This window comes from Lolium perenne, chromosome 3 (assembly GCF_019359855.2).
Source record: "Lolium perenne isolate Kyuss_39 chromosome 3, Kyuss_2.0, whole genome shotgun sequence".
NCBI lineage: Eukaryota > Viridiplantae > Streptophyta > Magnoliopsida > Poales > Poaceae > Lolium > Lolium perenne.
Genome location: NC_067246.2, coordinates 314,822,125 through 314,843,681, shown reverse-complemented (window position 1 = coordinate 314,843,681; position 21,557 = coordinate 314,822,125). Strand labels below are relative to the sequence as shown.

The 21,557-nt window shown below is 49.6% G+C and overlaps 4 protein-coding genes across 4 annotated transcripts; 2 read left to right on the top strand and 2 right to left on the bottom strand.

Moving 5' to 3' along the window:
- Positions 1 to 2,980: 2,980 nt before the first annotated feature.
- On the top strand, positions 2,981 to 4,476 carry LOC127345529 (glutathione S-transferase 3). Its single transcript, XM_051372012.2, has 3 exons — positions 2,981 to 3,355; positions 3,454 to 3,502; positions 3,876 to 4,476. Exons 1-3 carry the CDS (start codon positions 3,206 to 3,208, stop codon positions 4,325 to 4,327), a joined length of 651 nt encoding a protein of 216 aa, XP_051227972.1. The 5' UTR covers positions 2,981 to 3,205; the 3' UTR covers positions 4,328 to 4,476.
- A 2,056-nt stretch (positions 4,477 to 6,532) lies between these two features.
- On the top strand, positions 6,533 to 7,742 carry LOC127345528 (glutathione S-transferase 3). The gene is made up of 3 exons (XM_051372011.2): positions 6,533 to 6,831; positions 6,920 to 6,968; positions 7,066 to 7,742. The coding sequence occupies exons 1-3, from the start codon at positions 6,667 to 6,669 to the stop codon at positions 7,521 to 7,523; spliced, it is 672 nt and encodes a 223-aa protein (XP_051227971.1). The 5' UTR covers positions 6,533 to 6,666; the 3' UTR covers positions 7,524 to 7,742.
- A 385-nt stretch (positions 7,743 to 8,127) lies between these two features.
- LOC127340294 (F-box protein At2g34280-like) lies at positions 8,128 to 9,381 on the bottom strand. The gene has a single exon (XM_051366064.1). The coding sequence runs from the start codon at positions 9,379 to 9,381 to the stop codon at positions 8,128 to 8,130; it is 1,254 nt and encodes a 417-aa protein (XP_051222024.1).
- A 4,678-nt stretch (positions 9,382 to 14,059) lies between these two features.
- LOC127340293 (putative F-box protein At2g02030) lies at positions 14,060 to 15,244 on the bottom strand. Its single transcript, XM_051366063.1, has one exon. It carries the CDS (start codon positions 15,242 to 15,244, stop codon positions 14,060 to 14,062), a length of 1,185 nt encoding a protein of 394 aa, XP_051222023.1.
- Between the last annotated feature and the right edge of the window lie 6,313 nt (positions 15,245 to 21,557).

Here is a 21,557-nt window from a genome sequence, read left to right as displayed (position 1 = left end):
TGTTGTGCATAATCACACAAGCCTGCATCACCTCCCACATTTGGTCATGAGACCAGCTTGCAGGGTACCGGACAATTGCAAATTGAGCTTGAAGCACACCAAATCCCCGCTCGACATCCTTCCTGCAAGCCTCCTGTCGAAGCAAAGTGGCAATTCTTCTGACCTAATGGAGCCGAGATTGTTTTGACAAAAGTGGCCCATTTTGGATATATATACCATCAGCTAGATAATAGCGTTTGGTATATTGGTGGTCATTGATCTCATATTTGCATGGTGGAGCATGACCTTCCACTAGTTTGCTGAACACCGGAGACTGCTGCAACACGTTGATGTTATTGTGTGATCCCGCCATGCCAAAGAAAGAATGCCAAATCCACAGGTCATAATCTGTCATAGCTTCAAGCACCACACTGCAAAATCCTTGACACCCTTTGTGTATAACTTGCCAGGCAAATGGGTAGTTCTTCCATGACCAGTGCATGCAATCGATGCTTCCAAGCATTCCAGGGAATCCTGTGGCAGCATTTTGTGCCATGATCCTTGCAGTCTCTTCTTCAGTTGGCCCTCTCAAGTAGTATTTGTCAAATTTTCCCACCACAGCTCGGCAAAACTTGTACATGCACTCAATGGCAGTAGACTCACTCATGCGAGGTAGTCGTCATGTGTATCAGCAGGTGCTCCGTATGCAAGCATTCTCATAGCGGCGGTGCACTTCTGCATCGACGAGAACCCGGCAACGCCTACAGCGTCATGCTTGAGCTTGAAGTAGGGGTCGAACTCTCGAACACCGTGGAGGATATTCATGAACAAACCCTTGCTCATCTTATACCGACGCCGAACATTGTCGGCATGTGTTGCCTCATCTGCGAAGTAGTCGTTGTGCAGCATGGTATGCCCCTCAATCCTCTGTCGGGGCTTCGACTTCTTTCTCCCCGGCTTTGATCCTCCGCGGCGCGGCCTCTAACGCTTCTCCGCCTCGGCGTCAATCATGTTCTGGAGGGACGTGATGATCAACAAATGCTCCTGGATGTCATCATCGAAGGCTTGCTCGTCCTCCAGCAGTCGGACAAGCATCTTGTCGTCGCTATCCATGTCTGAAGCAAAATTAATGGTTAAAATTGCGCCGCGGCAGACGAGGCAACGAACAGCGACCTATCGCGCCTACCTGACAATTCGTCGAACACCTTATGTGCGTGGAGGTGGGGCGGATTTGACGCCGCGTTCTGGGACGCGCTAGCGAAGCGGCGGAGGCGAGAAGGCCGACGAGAGAGCCAGCCGTGACGACGGTGCCAAATCAGAAGAGATCAGCCGTCGAAACGGTCGGCAAATCCAGCGGCGGCGGAGGGGTAGGAGGCACGGGAGGGAAGACGCGACGAGAAATAAAAGGCGCGAACCAATGGTTATGAAAATAGTCGTCGACAGGTGGGAGCCGGCCTCGCTTTTCGTTGTGTCCGGCGTGCCGGAGCGTCTCCTGTGTAGCCGTGACGGGCTCGGCACGCCGGACACCATATTGGGATGCGCCAGACAAAAGGAGGTTTTAGGTCACGGCGTCACGCGGCTGGTATTTTTTTTTTAATCCAGCGCCTCAAGTCTTTTTGAGGGACGCAGCTGGAGATGCTCTAAACTAGAGCAAAATTTCTTCATTTTAGCTTAGTACATAGAGGTGCATCTCTTCCACAGGTTCTCAAAAAATAAAAAGACAGTTCGTAGGAGGATGGGCGAGAAATTTAGGACAGGCAATGCACTGTCTAGGAGCGTACGGTACCTGGTCCAGCCGGTAGGTCAGCCGTGTGAAAGCTCGTGGCTCGACGCACTTCAAGGTCAGTCATCTCCAGTTGTGTTTCCCAAACCGTTTTCTAAACGGCGTTGGATCAAGTGTTTAGGGGACATGTTTCGTTCGTGTCGTGTTTGGGGGACATCGCTTCCCAACCATGTTCCCTAAATGCCGTTCCCAAACATTAAAACACTGTATTTTTATTTTAATAGATAGAAGAAAACTTTGTACTAGTATTCAAATCGGTGCAACATAAACAAAGTACATATAAAAACTTCAAAAAAACATAATCAAATTACATATAATTTTTTTAAACTATTTCTTCTTCTTATATGGCTCCGCCTCGTCGTCCTCATGGTGACGCTTCCTGCTCGTCACCTCTTCCGAAGAGACGGTGTCGGTCGACGCGTCGGAGGAACTTGTGTCCTCCTGGTCGTCGATGGTGCTCGCCGGCAGCGCCTTCACCTTGGTCTTTGCTTTCGCGTCCGCTTCTGCCTTCGCCCGGGCCGCCGTCACCGTCGCCTCCTCAGACCCTTCCTCCGCCGCCTCCTCCTCCATGGCCCCCCATTCCTCCGCGCTGTCCAGTGGCGGCGGGGAATCATCGCCGCTGTTGGGCGTCACGACTCTGTCCCACCAATGGCGCCATCCTGGAGACTTGCCCTCGCTGTCAGTGTCTGATGGAAGCTAAGAGAGGTTTCTCATCGTGAGAAGTTTGGATGAATAGCGGTCGGCTGAAGATCCGAAAACACCTACGCACGGGTCTTATTGAGCGCGGATGAACGGCGCAAAAGTTGAAGAGAGCGGCGGTTGCTCTTCCGAGGAGTTCGCGCTCCATTCCAGCGGGGCGCGTCGGTCGACGCGGTTGCCAATGCGACGGTTTTCCTTCCCAGCAACTGCACCGTTGCTACGTAGGCGGCGATTGAGTGTCCGAGTCGCTGACGCGTCGGACCCGTGCCTCCTCGCCTCTCATTTCGTTGTGTTCGGTGTGCCCGGAGCGTCCCTTGTGTAGCGGGGATAGACTCGGGGCACCAAACACCATATTAGGCCGTGCTGGACAAAATAGACCTTTGGGACGCGTGGATAGGAACGATTTTTTGTCCGGTACATCTTAAATCCTTTTAGAACGCTTTGGAGGACGCGCTTGGATATTGTGTGAGAGCTAGCCCGCGCGGGAGAGCCAATCAGCCAGAGCCACGGAAGTATTTGGTAGGTAGCAGGTATGGTGAGGAGAGCAAGAAGAGAAGACACGAGAGATCCATCGAGATGGCGCCGAGAAAGCTCGTGTCTTGACGTCAGCTCATTAGGTCAAGGTCAGTACTCAATATAGTGAGCCTGAGAGCTAGCGGGAGAGCCAGAGCCACGGAAGTACTTGGTAGGTAGCTAAGGTGAGCAGAGCAAGAAGAGAAGAGAAGAGACGAGAGATCCGTCGAGATGGCGCCGATTAAGCTGTACGGGATGGCCCTCTCGTCGAACGTGGTACGCGTAGCGGCGGTGCTGAACGAGAAGGGCCTCGACTTCGAGATCGTCGATGTCGACCTCCGCACCGGCGCCCACAAGCACCCTGAATTCCTCGCGCTCAACGTATGCACGCAATCTCCCTCCCCCTTGCTGAATGCTGATTCAGTTCCTTGCGAAGATTGGACAGCTTCTGTGGGTGCTAATTTTCCATCTTGTTGCAGCCTTTCGGCCAGATCCCCGCGCTGCAGGACGGAGACGAAGTTCTGTACGGTAATTAACAATCCCCGCCCTGCGCATCCGTCAGTGCTGTGTAGTTTACCCCAGATCAGATCTGGTGGATTTCGTTCCACATGTTTTTGTAGAAGAACATATCTTTGCACTCTCTCTGTTCTCACTTCTCACGAGTATAAAATTCCATCCTCTGGTTCATGATCTATCAAGGCTTTCAGAATAAATTTTACTTAATCTGAACTTGTAGATTAGTACAAGATTTTATTAGAAAATAGAGTGATGATTTGGTCAACGATTGATTGAGAAACGAATCGCAGCGTTCGTCACTGATTAGTAGTCATGCAAGAATCTAAACCCAGCCACAAGGTGAGCTTAATCAATCACACAAATTAACCAAACGCGCTTGTTGCAGAGTCCCGCGCCATCAACCGGTACATCGCGACCAAGTACAAGTCACAGGGCCCGGACCTCGTCCCGACGCCGTCGGCGAAGCTGGAGACGTGGCTGGAGGTGGAGTCGCACCACTTCTACCCGGCCGTGTCGCCGCTGGTGTTCGAGCTCCTCATCAAGCCCATGCTCGGCGGCGCGCCCGACGCCGCCGTGGTCGACAAGCACGCCGCCGACCTCGCCAAGGTGCTCGACGTCTACGAGGCGCACCTCGCCAAGGGCAACAAGTACCTCGCCGGCGACGCGTACACGCTCGCCGACGCCAACCACCTGAGCTACATGTTCATGCTGAGCAAGACCTCCAAGGCGGAGCTCGTGGCGTCCAGGCCCCACGTCAAGGCGTGGTGGGACGACATCTCCGCCCGCCCCGCGTGGCTCAAGACCGTCGCCTCCGTCCCCCTCCCGCCCGGCGCTTAAGTGCCGGTGCCGGCGCGCGGTGTCGTGCCGTCCGTTGCTTCGGTGTGATCAATGTGGGGTTTGCTTGTTTAGCCGCGAGAGTTGAATAAATCGAGATTTTAGTTTATCAGTACTCTGCACGAAATAAACAATCGGTTATTGTCAGTGAATTCTGTTCTTGCAACAGAAAATGGCGGTAGGTGAATCTCTGGTGTTACTGCTTTCACAAGGAAGTTTCGGATTCCTCGTGTTGATGTTTTTTTTTTTGTGAAACATAGTACAAACACATACACACATACATACATATGAACACGAATTCAACAAACTGATTAAACGGTTCTTGAGATTGACGAAGTTACCACATGTGCCTCGCTATCGAAGGTAATGTCACCTGGAACGACATTCGTGCGTGCGTGCGATCACTAGGATGGTCGGCGCTCTGGATGATTGGCATTTGGCATCTAGTAAAATAGCTCGGCGGTGACCCTGCACAAAAAAATATTCTGGCTGCACCCACGCGCACACCTTCACCGTTGCGCCGCGTGCCCCAGCCAGCGTTCACTCAGGCCACCATCTATTGCCTCCACCGTGAGCCTAAACCGTCCTCCACCTTCCTCCCCAACTCCGCTTTGCTCGTCGGTGGCTATCGTTGCCGGAATTGGACCGCAACCGTTTCGATCACACTGCCAATTCATGGTCATTTCTAGCCGGGACGAGCTCGGTTTGTTTGAAGGAGAACCCATCGGAGGATGGAGACATCATAGATTGACCGCCTTGGAGCTAGGCGTCGCCGTAACCGAGGCCCCTAGCGTATTTCCCGACGAGGAGATCAGGCCGCAGCGACAACTCGCGACCATCAAGATTGATGTTTCGCGAGATCGGCCACCTCCATGGTCATGTGGTCTAGCAAAGACATCGTCGCCACCGGATGCACCGCCGCCGCAGCCAACGAATAAGATGCGGTGAAGTACCTTCGGTTTGCCTATTAAAGAAGACGAGGAAGATGGAGGACCTTGAAGAACATTAAAGAAGCTTATCAGAAAATAGAAGATGAAAATATGCAATTGGAGTTGCACATTGCCGATATTGTTGATTACTACATGAACAAGGTGACCGGAAAAAATTGAAGATGAGGAAAATACAAAGACATGCCATAGAGAAAGAAATTTGCCTTTAACTTGCGTTTGGCGCAATTGTGATCTTAGTCGTAATTGTAATTGCAATAATCAGTTTCTTTCATGCTTTGTAGTTGAATTTATATGCAAAATATTTCTAGGAGCTAACTTTTTTTAGCGGAGCAAATATGGGAAGTTAAGTGATAAGGAGACATATATACTTGGTAAATTTTAAGCTTTAGGCTAGAGATGCTCCTAGGGCATGTTTCACACCTGGCACACTTAGTTAAGCTAAAATTTGGCCGTGTGATTGAGGTCTGCCTGTGGAGTGGTGCATGGATGGTGGTAAGTCTTGGCGGCATGCACTTGGCGATGGATCCATGTAGGATGGTGGCGTTGTCTGATGTGGTGGCGTTGATGGTAGGTCTAACAAGATCAATGTCTTGATCCCTATCATGACATTTGTCGGTAGAAAATGGTGGCAACGACTTCTCGAGAGTGTACAATGGTGCGTGTATGAGTATGTTGGACCGGTTTGTGCACTCAACTCGCAATTGGGTAGTTTCTTGAGGTATCTATGTTTAAGATGATGTGGATAGGTTTGACATTAGAGCGCCTGGTCCAGACATGGCCAGCTCCTTCATTAAGCTTGTAGGTGATGCGATAATTATCCCTAGTGAGGTAGTTTGAGGTTGATTTTTTTGTACTCCTTCATCCCAAAATATAAGACGCCTAAAATTAGTTAAAAGTCACATCCTACTAACTTTGATTAAATATTTAGGAAAAAATATACATATCTACAATATTGAATGGATACTTTGAAAGAATATAGGTGAATCTATTGATATTGATTTAATATTGTAGATGTTTTTATTTCTAAGTATAAACTTGATCCAAGTTAGAAGACGTTGGCTTTTGACTAACCTTAGACGCCTTATATTTTGGGATAGAGGAAGTATTTCGTTTGCAAGGATTGTTGAATATAACAGGTTGTGTGTAACATTTTGATGAAAGAGCCTCGAAAATATGAGTGGTCTCGATCTGGCCGGTGGGCTGTCGATCACGTTAAGTCGGACAACTTTGGCGAATTGATTAACCAAACAAGAGCTATCAGTTGACCCACCAGCACGTTAGGTGAGTGTGCCCGTGTCTGTCTCGTACGCACCTACCCCGCTGCGCTGTTCGGTCATCGATCTCGAGCCAGAGCTATACGCCGGTAGTAGGAGAAGGTCAGCGAAGGAGGCCATGGCGGAGGCGACGGCGACGCCGGAGACGAGCAGGAAGCTGTACGGGTATGCGCTGTCGTCCAACTCGGTGCGCATCGCGGCGCTGCTCAACGAGAAGGGCCTCCAGTACGACCTCGTCGCCGTCGACCTCGACAACAAGACGCCCGAGTTCCTCGCCATCAGCGTACGTACAGTCGTACACACACACTTCTTCTGATCTAGCTACTGATCAAACTGATCTGATCGTTTAATTTCCTGCCTGCGTCGTGCAGCCCTTCGGCCAGATCCCCGCGTTCCAGGACGGCGACGACATCCTCTTCGGTACGCACCAAGAAATTCAGATCTTCAGAATTCAGACTCGCCGGACTGCCGGGCTGGTAACAATTTGGGTTAACTGATCAACCGCACGAACTTGCAGAGTCGCGCGCCATCAGCCGGCACATCGCCACCAAGTACAAGCATCTGGGCCCGGACCTTCTCCCCACGCCGTCGGCGAAGCTGGAGACGTGGCTGGAGGTGGAGTCGCACCACTTCTACCCGGCCGTGGCAGACCTGGTGTACGAGATCCGCGTGAGGCCCCGTCTGCCGGGCGGCGCGCCGCCGGACCCGGCCGTGGTGGACGGGCTCGCGCGCAAGGTGGCCGACGTGCTCGACGTCTACGAGGCCCACCTCGCCGCCGGGAACAGGTACCTCGCGGGGGACGTCTTCACCCTGGCCGACGTCAACCACATGGCGCAGCTGCTGGCCGTCAGCAAGACGCCCCGGGCGGCGGAGCTCGTCGCGGCCAGGCCGCACGTGCAGGCGTGGTGGGAGGACATCTCCGCACGCTCCGCCTGGAAGAAGACCGTCGCGGCGCTCCCTGTCTCGCCACCGTGAGGGCTGCGCCGGCACCAGTGCCGGCGGTTGTACTCCGTGTGGGTTTGCTGTTTAGCTGCGGGAGTGGAATAACAGCGTGATGCCACCAACGAGCTGTTTAGTGGAAAATATGTGTGAAAAACCGTACATTATGAGCAATCGACATGTTTCATCTCATTGTCCACACACAGATCAGGATTATTATGTTTATGTGGAAGTGAAGATCTAAACGTTGACCAATGAGGAAATATTCACTTCAACTATACATTGTTAGACAGATGAGACCTTTGCATTAGGGAATTTATACGTGCTAGATAGCATTCCGTTTAATTTGGTCTCTCTTAAGATTGAAATCCGGGTAAGCTGCACAACCTGCACTTGCCACTTATTAAGGACGGAGTACTAGTGTTTTTTGTTGTACCTGCAAGCATTGGGTCACAACTTATATATCGCCTTCGAGGGCATCTAAAAGTATGCAGCATGAATGTAATTGGCTAATTAAGCGTGTATGTCCATAAAACAAAAGTTCAAGTCAAAAATCATGGATACAAATTATTAATGGTAACATGAGTTCGGCCCCTAAAAACTAGAAGCAAGGAAATTCTAAGAATATGCAGGGTTTCACCTAGATTGGAACAATGCTTGGAACATAGGGGATTACATCAATGGTAATAATAGGGAGCGGGAGTTTAGAAGGGAGTGTTGTAGACTGACGCTTTTCCGCAAACCTGCTATTCCCATATTCAATCGTGTCGGTGCTTGGGTTGTGATACCTCAAGTACATCATATGAACCACGGCCTTGAGAGAATTAGTTTGGCGATCATAGCGTATGAGGAGACTCATCTCTTCATCTTGGAACACGACATCATCATCATCAAACACACCAATTGGATTGAGATGATTCCACAGAGAGATAACGATCTTGTGGTGTAGTTCCCAATTCGGGTTGTCCACGTTGTCGCACACCCACATCTCGACGTCGTCACGTACGCGAGCCACAAGGAGCTCCCCACGGAGCTCAGCTAAACCCATGGTAGCATATTCGGAGCTTGGGCACCAGGGAGGGAGCTGCATGAGCCCGAATGTCTCATCCCCCAAGTCGAAGCGAAGAAAACCCGGAGCAACATTCCCGAGAGCACGCTCGTCGATGATCCAAAGGAGGGACCCCTTGAAGGAGGTTGCCTCTCGCCATTGCATGACAGGGTATGGCGGTTGCCCTGCCGTCTCACGCCAATGCCGGTCGACTCTGATGGTGAACACCTCCATCCTAGCGGTGTTGTGGTAGTTCCCCATCACCGCAGGGTAGTGGCAGTCGCTTGTTGTTACGGGCGCAGAGCGGTAGAAGAAGCGAGCGATCTTATACATGTTGGAACGTGGGTCTCGTCCAAATCCGAACACCTGGTCACTGGAGAACGAAAAGTTGGGGCTATAAGGCAGCGTCCGGGCGCGCCGCGTGGCCGGGTTGAGCAGAAGCACCGTGGCCCCGGCGGGCACTAGAACCAGCCCATCACAGTGTATGACCTTGTGTTTCTTGTTGGCGGTCGGCACCTCCGTGGCGTACACGAGGGGCACGTCTAGGGTGCCCTGCTGGCTCGCCTCCCACCTGTAGAAGGCGACCTTGCGCATGCAGCCACGGTCGTGGCGGTGAAACCCCGCGAACGGCGAGAGGAGCATGCATGTCCTCTGGCGGCGGAGGTGCGCCCGGTGGAAGGATGCGTCGCCGGAGATGGTGGATCCCCACGCCTTGCAGACGCAGCTGAACCGCATCAGCGAGTCGACGGGAAGACGGACCAGGATCTCCCGGACGAGGTCGTGCGGTATGTACGGACTTTTCTGCCTCCTCTTGGACGCTGGTGGTGCTGTCTCGCCGTTGTCCATGGCCGGCGGCCAGATGGTTTTGGATCTCTCGCAAGACTAGGCGTGCCCTGCGTGACGTCGCCTCGTCTCGGGATATATGGATCGCTGCATGTGCTGTTTAGGCCCAGCCCGTAATAAGATACAAGTCCACAACGCATCGCTGATATGGCCCACGAGTCTCATCTCATGTCATTTCATTCTGATCAAAAAATAAAATCTCATATGTCATTTCATACGATTATAGGAAGCATGGTACGCTAAAAAAAATCTTACCAAGCATGGACATTTGGGACGCGGCTTACCTGTGCCCGTCTCGTGCGACGATCGGTGCGACCAGGCCGCCTAGAACCATCGTACGGCTTTAAAATCCCGCATCCCAGCGCTAGCTTTTGCTTAAAAAAAAAACTGTGATACGGCTCCCGTCTGTATCTTCATCCATGGTATTGATTCCCTCCGAGATACATGCATATCATCATTAAAAACTGTCCTTAAAATTGGAAACCAAATAGGAAACAATCCAATCGCGTGGTCATACGTCCACAAAACATATAGCTGCGTGCCAAAACATCTCCAACCGTGGCCCTTAAATTGACGCCGACAAGGATGCTAGCGCTGCCGTATGTAAAACGCCAGCTTAGGATCATTCATTTGGGATGTTGTTTCCACACCGGAGCACCCATACCGCAGCCCAAAAATAATAATGTATGAAAAACATTGAAAAAAAATCGGTGGCCTCCGTAGCGGCGGCGCCTCCAACGCCATGCTTTGTGCCTACGAGTAGAACAAGGGTATGCGCATGGGTCGACGCTGGCGATGCGGGGCCAGTAGCCGTACTCCACCATCATCGCGTCCCTGCCACCAAGCCCGCTGGCCAATGCGGTTGAAGCGGCCGGCATCGCGGCCGGCCGAGTACGAGTGGCCCGTACGCGCATGGGGTCGACGTCGTGGATGCGCGGCCGGTAGCCATACTCCGCCAGCATCACGTCCTCGACACTAGGCCCGCCGGCCAATACGGTTGAAGCGTTCGATCGAGCGCGCGAGCTCGACGTCGCGCTCGCCTTGGAAACGCCGCGGCCACGCTAGACTCTTCTGCACGTTGGCCGGCTGGCTTCGCTCGGCCGGCGTCATGTGCGCATGCCGCTCAGCGATGAGGGCGCGTGTCTCCGATCCAGGCGGCGGCACGATGTAGCCGGCGTTGGAGACGTGCCACCCTTGCGGTAGCTTGAACTGCAACGACACCGGGATGCTCTGCTAGTAGAGGACAGGAAGCAAACGGTGGCAGCTGCCACGTAAACTGGAACAGGGTTTGCCGCCCCATCCAATTTGGCGGACTCGGTAACATGGCCAAAGCCGGCCTCGCGTTGCGCCTAAGGTGGCTCTGGTTCAGCCGTACCGACACGTCGAAAGCGTGGCATGGGCTTGACCTGCAGTTCTCCGCCGAGGAGCGTGCCCTCTTCTTCGCCTCCACAACCATATCCCTCGGCGATGGACACTCGACGCAGTTTTGGAAGGACCGCTGGATCGACGGCAGGTCCGTCAGCGAGATCATGCCGCGCCTATACGCCTGCATCCCCAAGCGCCGGAGGCGCACCACTACCGTCGCTCAGGGCCTGCAAAACCGCCGCTGGGTCCGGGACATACATGGCACCCTGGGCATCGAGGAGATTGGCGACTATCTGTTGCTCTGGAGGAGACTTGAGCACGTCCAGCTATCTGACCAGGCCGACACCATGGTGTGGAAGTGGACCAGCAATGGGTCCTACTCAGCTAGTTCCTGCTACAGAGTCACCATCCATGGATCCCTGCTCTGTGATGCCTGGCAGCTTACCTGGAAGACTTGGGCACCTCACAGCGTCAAATTCTTCCATTGGTTGGCACACCTGGACAGATGCTGGACGGCCGAGCGTCTGCAACGACGGGGTCTTCCGCACCATGCCAAGTGCCTGCTCTGCGACCAAGAGATGGAAACTATACAACACCTCTTCATCGGCTGCAGCTTTGCACGTCAGGTGTGGGTTGAGATCCTCTCCTGGGTGCGCGCCACCTGCAGGCCACCAGCCCAGGACGACACCTTGCTCTCCTGGTGGCTCCAAGCTAGGCAAGCCACGTCCAAAACCCTGCGCAAAGGTCTCGCCTCGATGACGCTACTCATTCCGTGGATGATCTGGAAAGAACGCAACGGCTGCGTCTTCGACGGCGCAACCCCCTCCGTCCCCGGCGTGGTCACCAAGATCCATGATGAGGCAAGCACCTGGGCAAGAGCTGGAGCACGAGGCCTGCGCGTCGTCTTGCCGAGCACCTGGGATGTACACTGATTTTTTGCTTGTTTTGCTCGTTCCCTGTTCTGCCCCTTCCGCGGGTTGTAACTGATAAACCTATCCTCTCCTTCTTTTCAATGAAATGAAACGCAAAGGCTTTTTGCGTTTTCTCGAAAAAAGTAGAGGACGTTAGTCTCGTCGTAGCTCAGCTGCAACGACCAGAGCACGTCGCCACCGCCGTCCTCGTCGTCGCCTCGGTTCTGCATGATGCAATTGATGACGACAGTCCAGCACGCGTCGTTTTTAATGCGACCCGCTGTCATTGCCAAGGCGGCCCCACCTGCAAAAGCTCTGTGGTGCGAAGCGCTGGCGCGTCCGGTCCGCCTTTGCAAAGGAGCCGACATGGGTTGCCGCGACTTCTATTGGGCTCGACAACGTGCCAGCACTTTATTGAGCATGCCGGTGTAAGCTCAAAAACAGCGTTGGCCCCCAAATCGCTATCCAAACTACCGGACCCCAAATCGTTATCGAGACTGCCGGGGGAGATGCTTTAATCTGCCGCTAATGCAAATATAACAAGGGGTTGAAGAGATCTAATCAGTAATCAGCAAGGCTCAACCAAGCCAACGCATATGCAATTTCCTCTGTCCGACTGAACAACGTCTCCCATCCCTGATGGCTTCTTCAAGGACTGGCGATGCGTTGACACTGAGGCGGACGGCGGAGCAGGGAGATCCTTCAACGGGTGGGGCGAAGGGACGGGAGCACGGCCTCCGTGAATCTGCTGCTGCTGGTCCGCTGTGACAGAGGAAGGACGCAAAATGGGAAAGAGAGAAGCAACGTACACGGGAGCGTACATGGTAGAGGGATACGGACGGGACGGGGCTCTGTGTCGTATCCCGTTTTTTTTTTGGGAAATAAAAGGCAGCGCTGGGATGCGGGAATTAAAGCTGTACGATGGTTCCAGACAGCCTGGTCGCACCGATCGTCGCACGAGACGGGCACAGGCAAGCCGCGTACGGACATTTGTGCTTCTTCTACGGAAAGAGCAAAAACAAGAGAGAGAAAATCTTCGACGATTTCCACGGATATTTGTGCTGCTGTACTGTATGTAAGTTGTTCTCCAAATTACTCTCTTCATTCACAAATAAGTGTACATACAGATTTTTCTAGACAAAGTATAAAATGGAGTAAAAATACATTAAGAACATGCATCTCTTCGCTTTAATTTTTCACCTCCAATAAACTAAATGCATGCAAAAAAAAAGTGCTTAATGTGATTGGGTATGATTTCCGTGCGATAAGAGAGAAGCAATTAAAGTGCATTGAGAAGATATGAGTCCACTCTTTTATAGACAAAGTTTAGAGCTAGATGTCCATTTATTTGAGAACAAAGGGAGCATGCATGTATGCTTCATGCTTCTATTCACACTAATAAGAAGGAGAAAAATATCCATAAGTTTCTAAGCAAGATATCCAACAATGACAAACACCGTTCAAAAAGAAGTTCATTCTTGTTAATTTTACAAAGGGGCCAAAAGAACTAGTGCATGTCCCATATATAGATAGGGTTGTGTAGATTGGGGTTTGCTAACTTGTAGTCGCCATTGCGTTGGGGAGCACGAGAACACTAACTCGTTAAGTACCCCCGAAGTCCAGGTGCATCCATATATTTTAGCTTATTTAGAAATTGCAAAAATTATGATTTTCATATTAGTAATATCACACCCATCAATTATATCATGAAGTTTCAAATCCAAAACTTGATACTCCCTCCATCTCAGTTTACTAGTCTTCCCCGTATCCATAGGTTGCTAATTTAACCTATATAATTTAAATTATATTATGCAAAAACTATATCATTGGAAAATAGAACATTTAATTTTTTTAATGATATAATTTTTATAAAATATAACTAATGCTAACCTGATCAAATTTACGATTTAGGGATACGCGCGCGCCTAATAAACTATGAGAGAGGGAGTACACAAATTGAGAAACAAAAAAGACAAATTGTGTTGGTATGTTAACATGGGCCAAATGTCCACGCCACTCTGAACTAGCTATATTCACAGCTTGATTCATCTTTCTTGCGTCTATGGTTGTGTTTTGGATTCAAATCTTTGTGACATGATGGATACATGGTATGTCTATATTCTCCATTTTCTTGACATATTTCAAGAGTAACTTTTACACTGAGATTTCTACGGGAGTCCTCCACGCTCAAGAGTATGCGGTACATCTTCTCGGGAGGAGGTCGGCCGTTACTTCCATAATGCATGGTCTAGAGTTCTAGACTATCAAGTCGTAAAAATACATTGTCAAAAACAAAATTTGCTAAATGAAGTCATTGCAAGTAAAAGTAATGTGTGTAGAGTAAACAGTGCGGTAGCCCATCGCCGGAAGCAGAGTACATGTTTTCGCCAAACGCCAACCTTGTACTATACTGGAATGAGGCTTGGAACGAAGGGGATTACATCAATGTTGTCGAAATGCCTCTCTTTGTATTTAGTCTTGCCGGAGATTGGATTGTGACACCTCAAGTCCTCCATCCAGAGCACGTTCTTGTAAGTTTTTGTTTTGAGATCGTAGTGTCCGGTACGCAAATATTGTTCCTTGAAAACAATCTGATCACCAAATGATGCAATTGGACTGAAATCCGGTGGCATATGCGGCGGAACATCGATTTTGTAACGTAGATCCCATTGCGGATTCTCCATGTTATCGCACATCCACATATCGAGTGTCATCATGTCACCCCCTCCGCAGGCCAAGCAGAGCTCCCCCCGCAGGTCGGCTAGAGCCGACTTTGCGTAGTCTAGCCTTGGGTAGCAAGGAGGAGGCTCCATTAGCACAAAGTCCTCTTTGTCCAAGCGAAAACGGAGGAAACCTGGCGCGGGGCTCCCGAGGGTGGACTCATGGATGGTCCAGATCAGAGACCCCTTAAAGAAAGTCGCCGTTCGCCGTGCTGCGACAGGGTACGGCGGATCCGTCATTGTCTGCCGCCAGCAGTGGTCGATCCCAATGGTGAAGACTTTCATCTTGGTTTTGTAATGTTTGTCACCGGTGACGAAGCAGCGAGCCACCTTGTAAGCGTGAGAGCGAGGGTCTTGTCCGAGACCGAATGCCTGGTGTAGCTGCATGGCGCCACAGCCACCCCACGGCAGCGACAGCACGCTGCGTGTGGCTGGATTGATCACGCGCACGATGGCCTCGGTGCTGCCCAGCAGAACCAGCCCGTCGCAGTGCGCGAAGTCGTGCATCCGGAAGGGGGACGACAACGTTGGTGCGCGAACTCGTGCGTGCACCAGCGGCGTGCTGGTGCCCTGCTGGTTGTCCTCCCACCCATACAAGATCATCTTCTTCATGTGCACTCCACCGTAAACTGCAGTTGTCTGTGGGGAGACGAGCAGGAGCGGCCGCTGGAGGCGGAGGTGCGCGCGGTGGAAGGACGCATCGCCGGAGATGGTGGATCCCCACGCCTTGCAGACGCAGCTGAACCGCATCAGCGACTCAACGGGAAGACGGACCAGGATCTCCCGGACGAGCTCCTTGGGTATGTAGTACGCACTCTTCTTCTGGTTCCGCCTCTTGGCTGCCGGTGGTGCCGTCTCGCCGTCGTCCATGGCCGGCCGCCGGGGATAGATGGATCTCTCGCACGAATCTGTCAGCCTTGACCCTCGCGTCCGGTCTATATATGGATCATTCCTTGAAACTCGGTGCTCGCGTTGGACTACAAGCCCAGACCAGGCACTGCTTGCGCTGTTCCGGCCTGAAGATAGCCCACAGCGCACACGGCCCACAGAAAAATACCGAATTAAAATCCATCTGAACCGTGGTCTTTTTCTATTTACAAATGAGATATTCGAATTAAAAGCTCACTTGATTGTATGCAAATAATATCATGGTAGCAAGAAAACCGTCCTCTACGAGCAGCTAGATAGCATGTGCAAAATCACTCTCGGAAACTAGGCTAGTACTGGCATGTTTAGTTTACAGACGTTATCCATGTCTTCCATTTTCTTTTCCACTAAACCGTGTGACGCGCACAAAAATTACAGCGAAAATATTGCTCACAAGTCACAACAAGTTAAAAAAAATATTGTACGAGCATATTAACAAATGAACCATGCCGCTAAAAAGTGTGGAATGCCGCAACTATATATTCTATTTTAACCCAGTAGGGGAGGGGCACCACGGTTTTTAATTAAGAAGACGTGAGACTTGCTCCGTTAATTCTCTGCAACCATAATTGTTGCTACCCCTTCCGTTCTTGAATACAAGGTCACATCGTTTGTCGTGTTAAACTTTGACTAATGATTTAGTCAACTAAATTTAAGTTACATATCATTAAAATATACCATTAATTGAAAAATTCATCGAAATGTGCATCCGGCGATATAGTTATGGATGACATGTAAGTCATATTTAGTTGATCCAATTAATAATTTCACTTTGTCTCGAAAAACAAAGTGGCCCAAATAAGAACGGAGTACCCACTTATCTATTTCTTTCAATAGGGTCAAAATCTCCCAGCCAGTTATTTGAGCGCATCATTATTGACACTTCGAGGGTTGTAGTTAAGAGCTGTATGTAGTTAATACTACTTCCTCCAATTCATATTGATTGTTACATATTAGTTCTAGATACATCCATACTAGTAGCAACTAATATGGATCAGAGGAAACACAAACAGAGGCTGGAGTGCCCCATGGGACACTTCCTAGTATGTCCTGGTCTTGCCAGTCTTTGCTTTGATAGTCAAGTTAGCTATACAAGAATAATTGTTTAATCTCCCTTGACCATTAACACAACTAGGTAGATATGCGCGCTTTGCCGGCCGCCTACAATCCAATTTTATTCGGTGTGGCATGTATGTTGAGTTTTCAGGTGTTTCATCCTTATTAGATATCCCCGGTTTTTAGGTGCAGGTTGTAGGCAGCAGCAGTTTGCAGAATGAATAAAACTTGGACTCAAAAACTTAGCCATCCTAACTCAGTTTTGGACTGATGAAAATGGGGCTGAAAATGTGTCTGTCTGTCTGCTGTAGTTTAAAACAGACAGTTTTTCTCATTTCTTTGGTTGTTTTGAGTATTACAGTTGTCAACTTCTTAATGTTTTTTATTGAATGAAACGAGTTCCATCTCAAAAAAGTAAAATAGTTGTAAAAAAAACCACAGATCAATAATGCCAACACTAACCAAATTTTGCACCTACCTTCATCCGTGTTCTGGTAACCAACAGTAAACAAATTTTGAATACCACCAGTAAACGAAATTTTGAATGCCAACAGTATATCGCAGATCCATACCGAAGGTTAAAAAGTTTTCCTAGTACGTCGCCGAAGTACTAGAAAAGAGTAGTGTAGTACTAGTACGTCGCTAGAAGCAAAGAAATGTTTACAAATTAAACACCAGCCTTGAGCTAGATTGGAATAAGGCTTGGAACATAGTGGATTACATCGTAGTAGGTCAAACCCCTATTTTGGTATGCAACCGTGCCAGTGCTTGGATTGTGACATGTTAAGTCCTCCAACCTGGTGACATCCTTGAAATAAGCTTTGGTTCTGAGATCGTAGCGTGCTGTACAAAGTAAAACCTCTTTGAACAGAATCTGTCCATCAAATTCAGCGATTGGACAGAGAGTCCTGGGAATGAAGGTTGAAACAATTGTGTAACGCCGATCCCACTGAGGCTTGTTGACATTGTCGCACATCCACAGCTGGACGGATTTGTTGTCGGCCTCTACACATGTCAAGCATAGCTCTTGCTGTAACTCTGCTAAACTGGACACCGTATAATCCAGCCTCGGGTGACAAGGAGGTGGCGGCATGACCGCAAAAGCCTCGTCTTCCAAGCCGAAACAAAGGAAACCAGGCGCGGCATCTAGAAGATTATCCTCGTCGATGGTCCAGACGAGAGATCCCTTGAAGAAGGTGGCCGTTCGCCGTGCCAAGACAGGGTATGGCGGTTGCATCGCTGTCTCACGCCAGTGCCGATCGGTTCCGATAGTGAACACTTCCATACCGGTGGTGTAGTGGTAGCCCCCTATGGCGCACGCGTAGACGGAGCGGTAGAAGAACCGGGCGACCTTGTACGTGTTAGAGTGAGTGTCATAGCCGAGACCGAACGCTTGGTGGCTGAAGGTGTAGGGCTTATTGTTGCCTCTGCGTGGCGGGTCGGCGCCGCACTAGTAGAAAACCTCTCATCCATCTAAGCCATTGGTACCGGTTCCCTTACGAACCGGTACCAATGGGGTCATCTATACCGGTTGATTGGCTCTGGCGGGCGAGGAGATTTAATACCGGTTCGTTAGGAGCTTTCGTACCGGTTCGTGTTAGGAACCGGTACGAAAGGTCTTCGGCCAAAATTAAAACGCGTGGTGGGGCCCGGGCTGGACCTTTGGTACCGGTTCGTAACACGAACCGGTACCAAAGGGTACCCAGCCATATCAAAATCGCCCAGATCGTCCCGAGCCCTTTGGCTCTCATTTTTCTCTTCTTCCTCACACTCTAAATTTTTCTCCACCTCTTACACTTCAATAATCTTTATTTTTCTCCACCATTTTAACAAGATTAACGGCATACATCTATCCAAGGGTTAGCAATATCATCCTTCCTTCCGGCGTTCCTAATTTAGCTCAGTTCTTTGGTAGTTTTAACTCGTACTATTTTTGTAGTGCAATCAAGGTGTTCGATGAAATGCCTAAGTCAGTGATTTTATTTTTTTATATGCAATTTGAGCTGAAATTATGGTATGTTTTGTAGGTTTTAATTAGTATCATCCCCGTCCTCACCGCCGTCGATCGCTAGCGTCGTCCCCTAGCCGGTACGGTACCACCTCGGTGAGCCCCTCTTCTTTTTTATAAAAAACAATTAGTTTTATGTGATGAACTTGAATATTAATTAAGTTGGTCACTCATATATCCATGATGTTGTGTACTTAATGATTTTTGATATACATATAAAATGCAGATGAGTCGACAATGGATGTACGGTGACCGGTGCCATCCCGAGTTCATTATCGGCATGCATTATTTTCTCAACGTGGCTGAGGCAAACAGTGCAATCGAATGGTTTCATGTATTGTCCATGTAGTTCCTGTAAGAATATGAAGGATTACTCTACCTCGAAGACCCTTCACGTCCACCCTGCTGGAGAATGGTTTCATGCCCAGCTATAATTGTTGGACCAAGCACGGAGAAAGAGGGGTTATATTGGAAGACAACGAAGAAGAAGAGGATAGTGACAACTATCCCAGCTTATTCACTGAAGACGGTGGTAGTAGAATGGGGGAAGACGAAGTCAAGAAGAGCTCATTTTCGATGAGCCGATTTTTGATGACCCGGATGACGATTTGGGTCGGGCCATTCTTGATGCGAAGATGAACTGCGGAAATGAAAAGGAGAGGTTGAAGTTGGAGAAAATGTTAGAGGATCACAACAAACTGTTGTACCCAAATTGCGAAAATGGTCGAAAAAGCTGGGTACCACGCTGGAATTGTCATGCAGTGGAAGGCAGAGAATGGTACTTCGACAAGGGATTTGAAAAGTTGCTGAAAATAATAAAGAAGATGCTTCCAGGGAGAACGTGTTGCCCTCTAGCACGTACGAAGCAAAGAAGGTTGTCCGCCTCTAGGATTAGAGGTGCAGAAGATACATGCATGCATCAATGACCGCATCCTCTACCGCGGGAGTACGAGAATTTGAATGCATGCCCGGTATGTAGTGCATTGAGGTATAAGATCAAAGTAGATGACCCTGGCGATGTTGAGGGTGAGTCCACCCCCGTGAAGAGGGTTCCTGCGAAGGTGATGTGGTATGCTCCTATAATACCACGGTTGAAACGTTTGTTCCAGAATAAAGAGCATGCCAAGTTGTTGCGATGGCACAAAGAGGACCGTAAGAAAGATGTGATGTCGAGACACCCCGCCGACGGGTCGCAAGTGGAGAAAAATCGACAGAGAGTTCAAGTCATTTTCAGATGACGCAAGGAACTTAAGATTTGGTCTAAGTACGTATGGCTTTAATCCTTTCGGGAGCAGAGCTCTACCATAGCACCTGCCGGTGACTCTATGTATCTATAACCTTCCTCCTTGGTTGTGCATGAAGCGGAAGTTCATTATGATGCCGGTGCTCATCCAGGGCCCGAAGCAACCCGGCAACGACATTGATGTGTACACGAGGCCATTGGTTGAAGAACTTTTAGAGTTGTGGCGTGACGAAGGTGTACCTGTGTGGGATGAGCACGAACAAAAGGAATTTAACCTACGAGCGTTGTTATTTGTAACCATCAATGATTGGCCTGCTCTTGGTAACATTTCAGGGCAGTCAAACAAGGGATACAATGCATGCACACACTGTTTAGGTGAGACTCGATAGTATTTATTTGGGAAACAAGAATGTGTACCTGGGCATCGTCGATTTCTTCCAAAACAACATCACGTAAGAAAGAGAGGAAAGCATTTCGGAGGTGAGGCAGATAACCGAACCAAGCCTACCCGCCCTAATGGGGAAGTTATATATGATATGGTCAAGGATTTAGAAGTGATCTTTGGAAAGGGTCCCGGCGGACAATCTGCTCCGCATGATGTTGACGGACACGTACCCATGTGGAAGAAGAAGTCGATATTTTGGGAGCTACCCTACGGAAATTCTTAGAGGTTCACTCGCAATCGACGTGATGCACGTGACGAAAATCTTTGCGTGAACCTCGCTAAACTTCTTGGGCGTGTATGGGAAGACAAAAGATACACCGGATGCACGGCAGACCAAAGAAAGTATCCACGAAGGAAACAACCCGAATCCAGAGAAGTATCAAGGTCCCGCCAGCTATGCTCTTACCAAAGAGGAGAAGGAGATCTTTTTGAAGTCCCGAGTAGCATCAAGGTCCCGTCTCGCTTCTCGTCGAATATAAAGGGAATAATAAACATGTCGGAGAAAAAGTTTCAAAACCTAAAGTCTCATGACTGCCACGTGATTATGACACAATTACTTCCGGTTGCATTGAGGGGGCTTCGCCGGAAAATGTTCGAGTACCCATTGTGAAGCTATGTGCGTTCCTCAATGCAATTTCTCAGAAGGTGATCAATCCACTTACTCTACAAAATTTACGTAAGGATGTGGTCCAATGTCTAGTCGCCTTCGAGTTGGTGTTCCCACCATCCTTCTTCAATATTATGACACATCTCCTAGTTCACCCGGTCGAAGAGATTGGCGTTCTCGGTCCGTATTTCTACACAACATGTTCCCCTTTGAGAGATTCATGGGAGTCTTAAAGAAGTACGTTCATAACCGTGCTAGGCCGTAAGGAAGCATCTCCAAGGGCTATGGAACAGAGGAGGTCATTGAGTTTTGTGTTGACTTTATTCTCGACCTTAAGCCGATCGGTGTTCCCGAATCGCGCTATGAGGGGAGACTGCGTGGAAAAGGCACGCTAGGAAAGAAATCAGCAACGTGTATGGACGGACATTCTTTCACTCAAGCACACTACACAGTTCTACTTAATTCCATCTAGGTGGCTCCGTACAAAGAGGAACACAAGGAGATCTTACGCTCTAAATACCCGAGCAACGTGAAGATTGGATTGATGGAGAACACATGAAGACTTTCGGCGGTTGGTTGCAAACACGTCTCATGAATGTCACCGATGACGAGCAGCTGTACTTGTTGGCCAAGCAACCATCTTCTACTATATCGACTTTTCAAGGGTACGAGATTAATGGGAACACATTTTACACTTTCGCCCAAGACAAAAAGAGCACCAACCAAAACAAAGTGGTGTCCGCTTTGATGCGTAAGATGGCAATGGGAACAAGGTCACATATTATGGGTACATAGAGGAGATATGGGAACTTGACTATGGACCTAATTTCAAGGTCCCTTTGTTCCGGTGTAAATGGTTCAACCCGAAAGACGGGGCATGTGTAGACCCGCAAGACG

Excerpts from the sequence above, each read along its gene's own strand:
- LOC127345529 (XM_051372012.2), top strand. The coding sequence starts at position 3,206 with ATGGCGCCGATTAAGCTGTACGGGATGGCCCTCTCGTCGAACGTGGTA. Across the intron at positions 3,356-3,453 it reads CTGAATTCCTCGCGCTCAAC|CCTTTCGGCCAGATCCCCGC; the intron begins GTATGCACGCAA and ends ATCTTGTTGCAG. Across the intron at positions 3,503-3,875 it reads CGGAGACGAAGTTCTGTACG|AGTCCCGCGCCATCAACCGG; the intron begins GTAATTAACAAT and ends CGCTTGTTGCAG.
- LOC127345528 (XM_051372011.2), top strand. The coding sequence starts at position 6,667 with ATGGCGGAGGCGACGGCGACGCCGGAGACGAGCAGGAAGCTGTACGGG. Across the intron at positions 6,832-6,919 it reads CCGAGTTCCTCGCCATCAGC|CCCTTCGGCCAGATCCCCGC; the intron begins GTACGTACAGTC and ends TGCGTCGTGCAG. Across the intron at positions 6,969-7,065 it reads CGGCGACGACATCCTCTTCG|AGTCGCGCGCCATCAGCCGG; the intron begins GTACGCACCAAG and ends ACGAACTTGCAG.
- LOC127340294 (XM_051366064.1), bottom strand. The coding sequence starts at position 9,381 with ATGGACAACGGCGAGACAGCACCACCAGCGTCCAAGAGGAGGCAGAAA.
- LOC127340293 (XM_051366063.1), bottom strand. The coding sequence starts at position 15,244 with ATGGACGACGGCGAGACGGCACCACCGGCAGCCAAGAGGCGGAACCAG.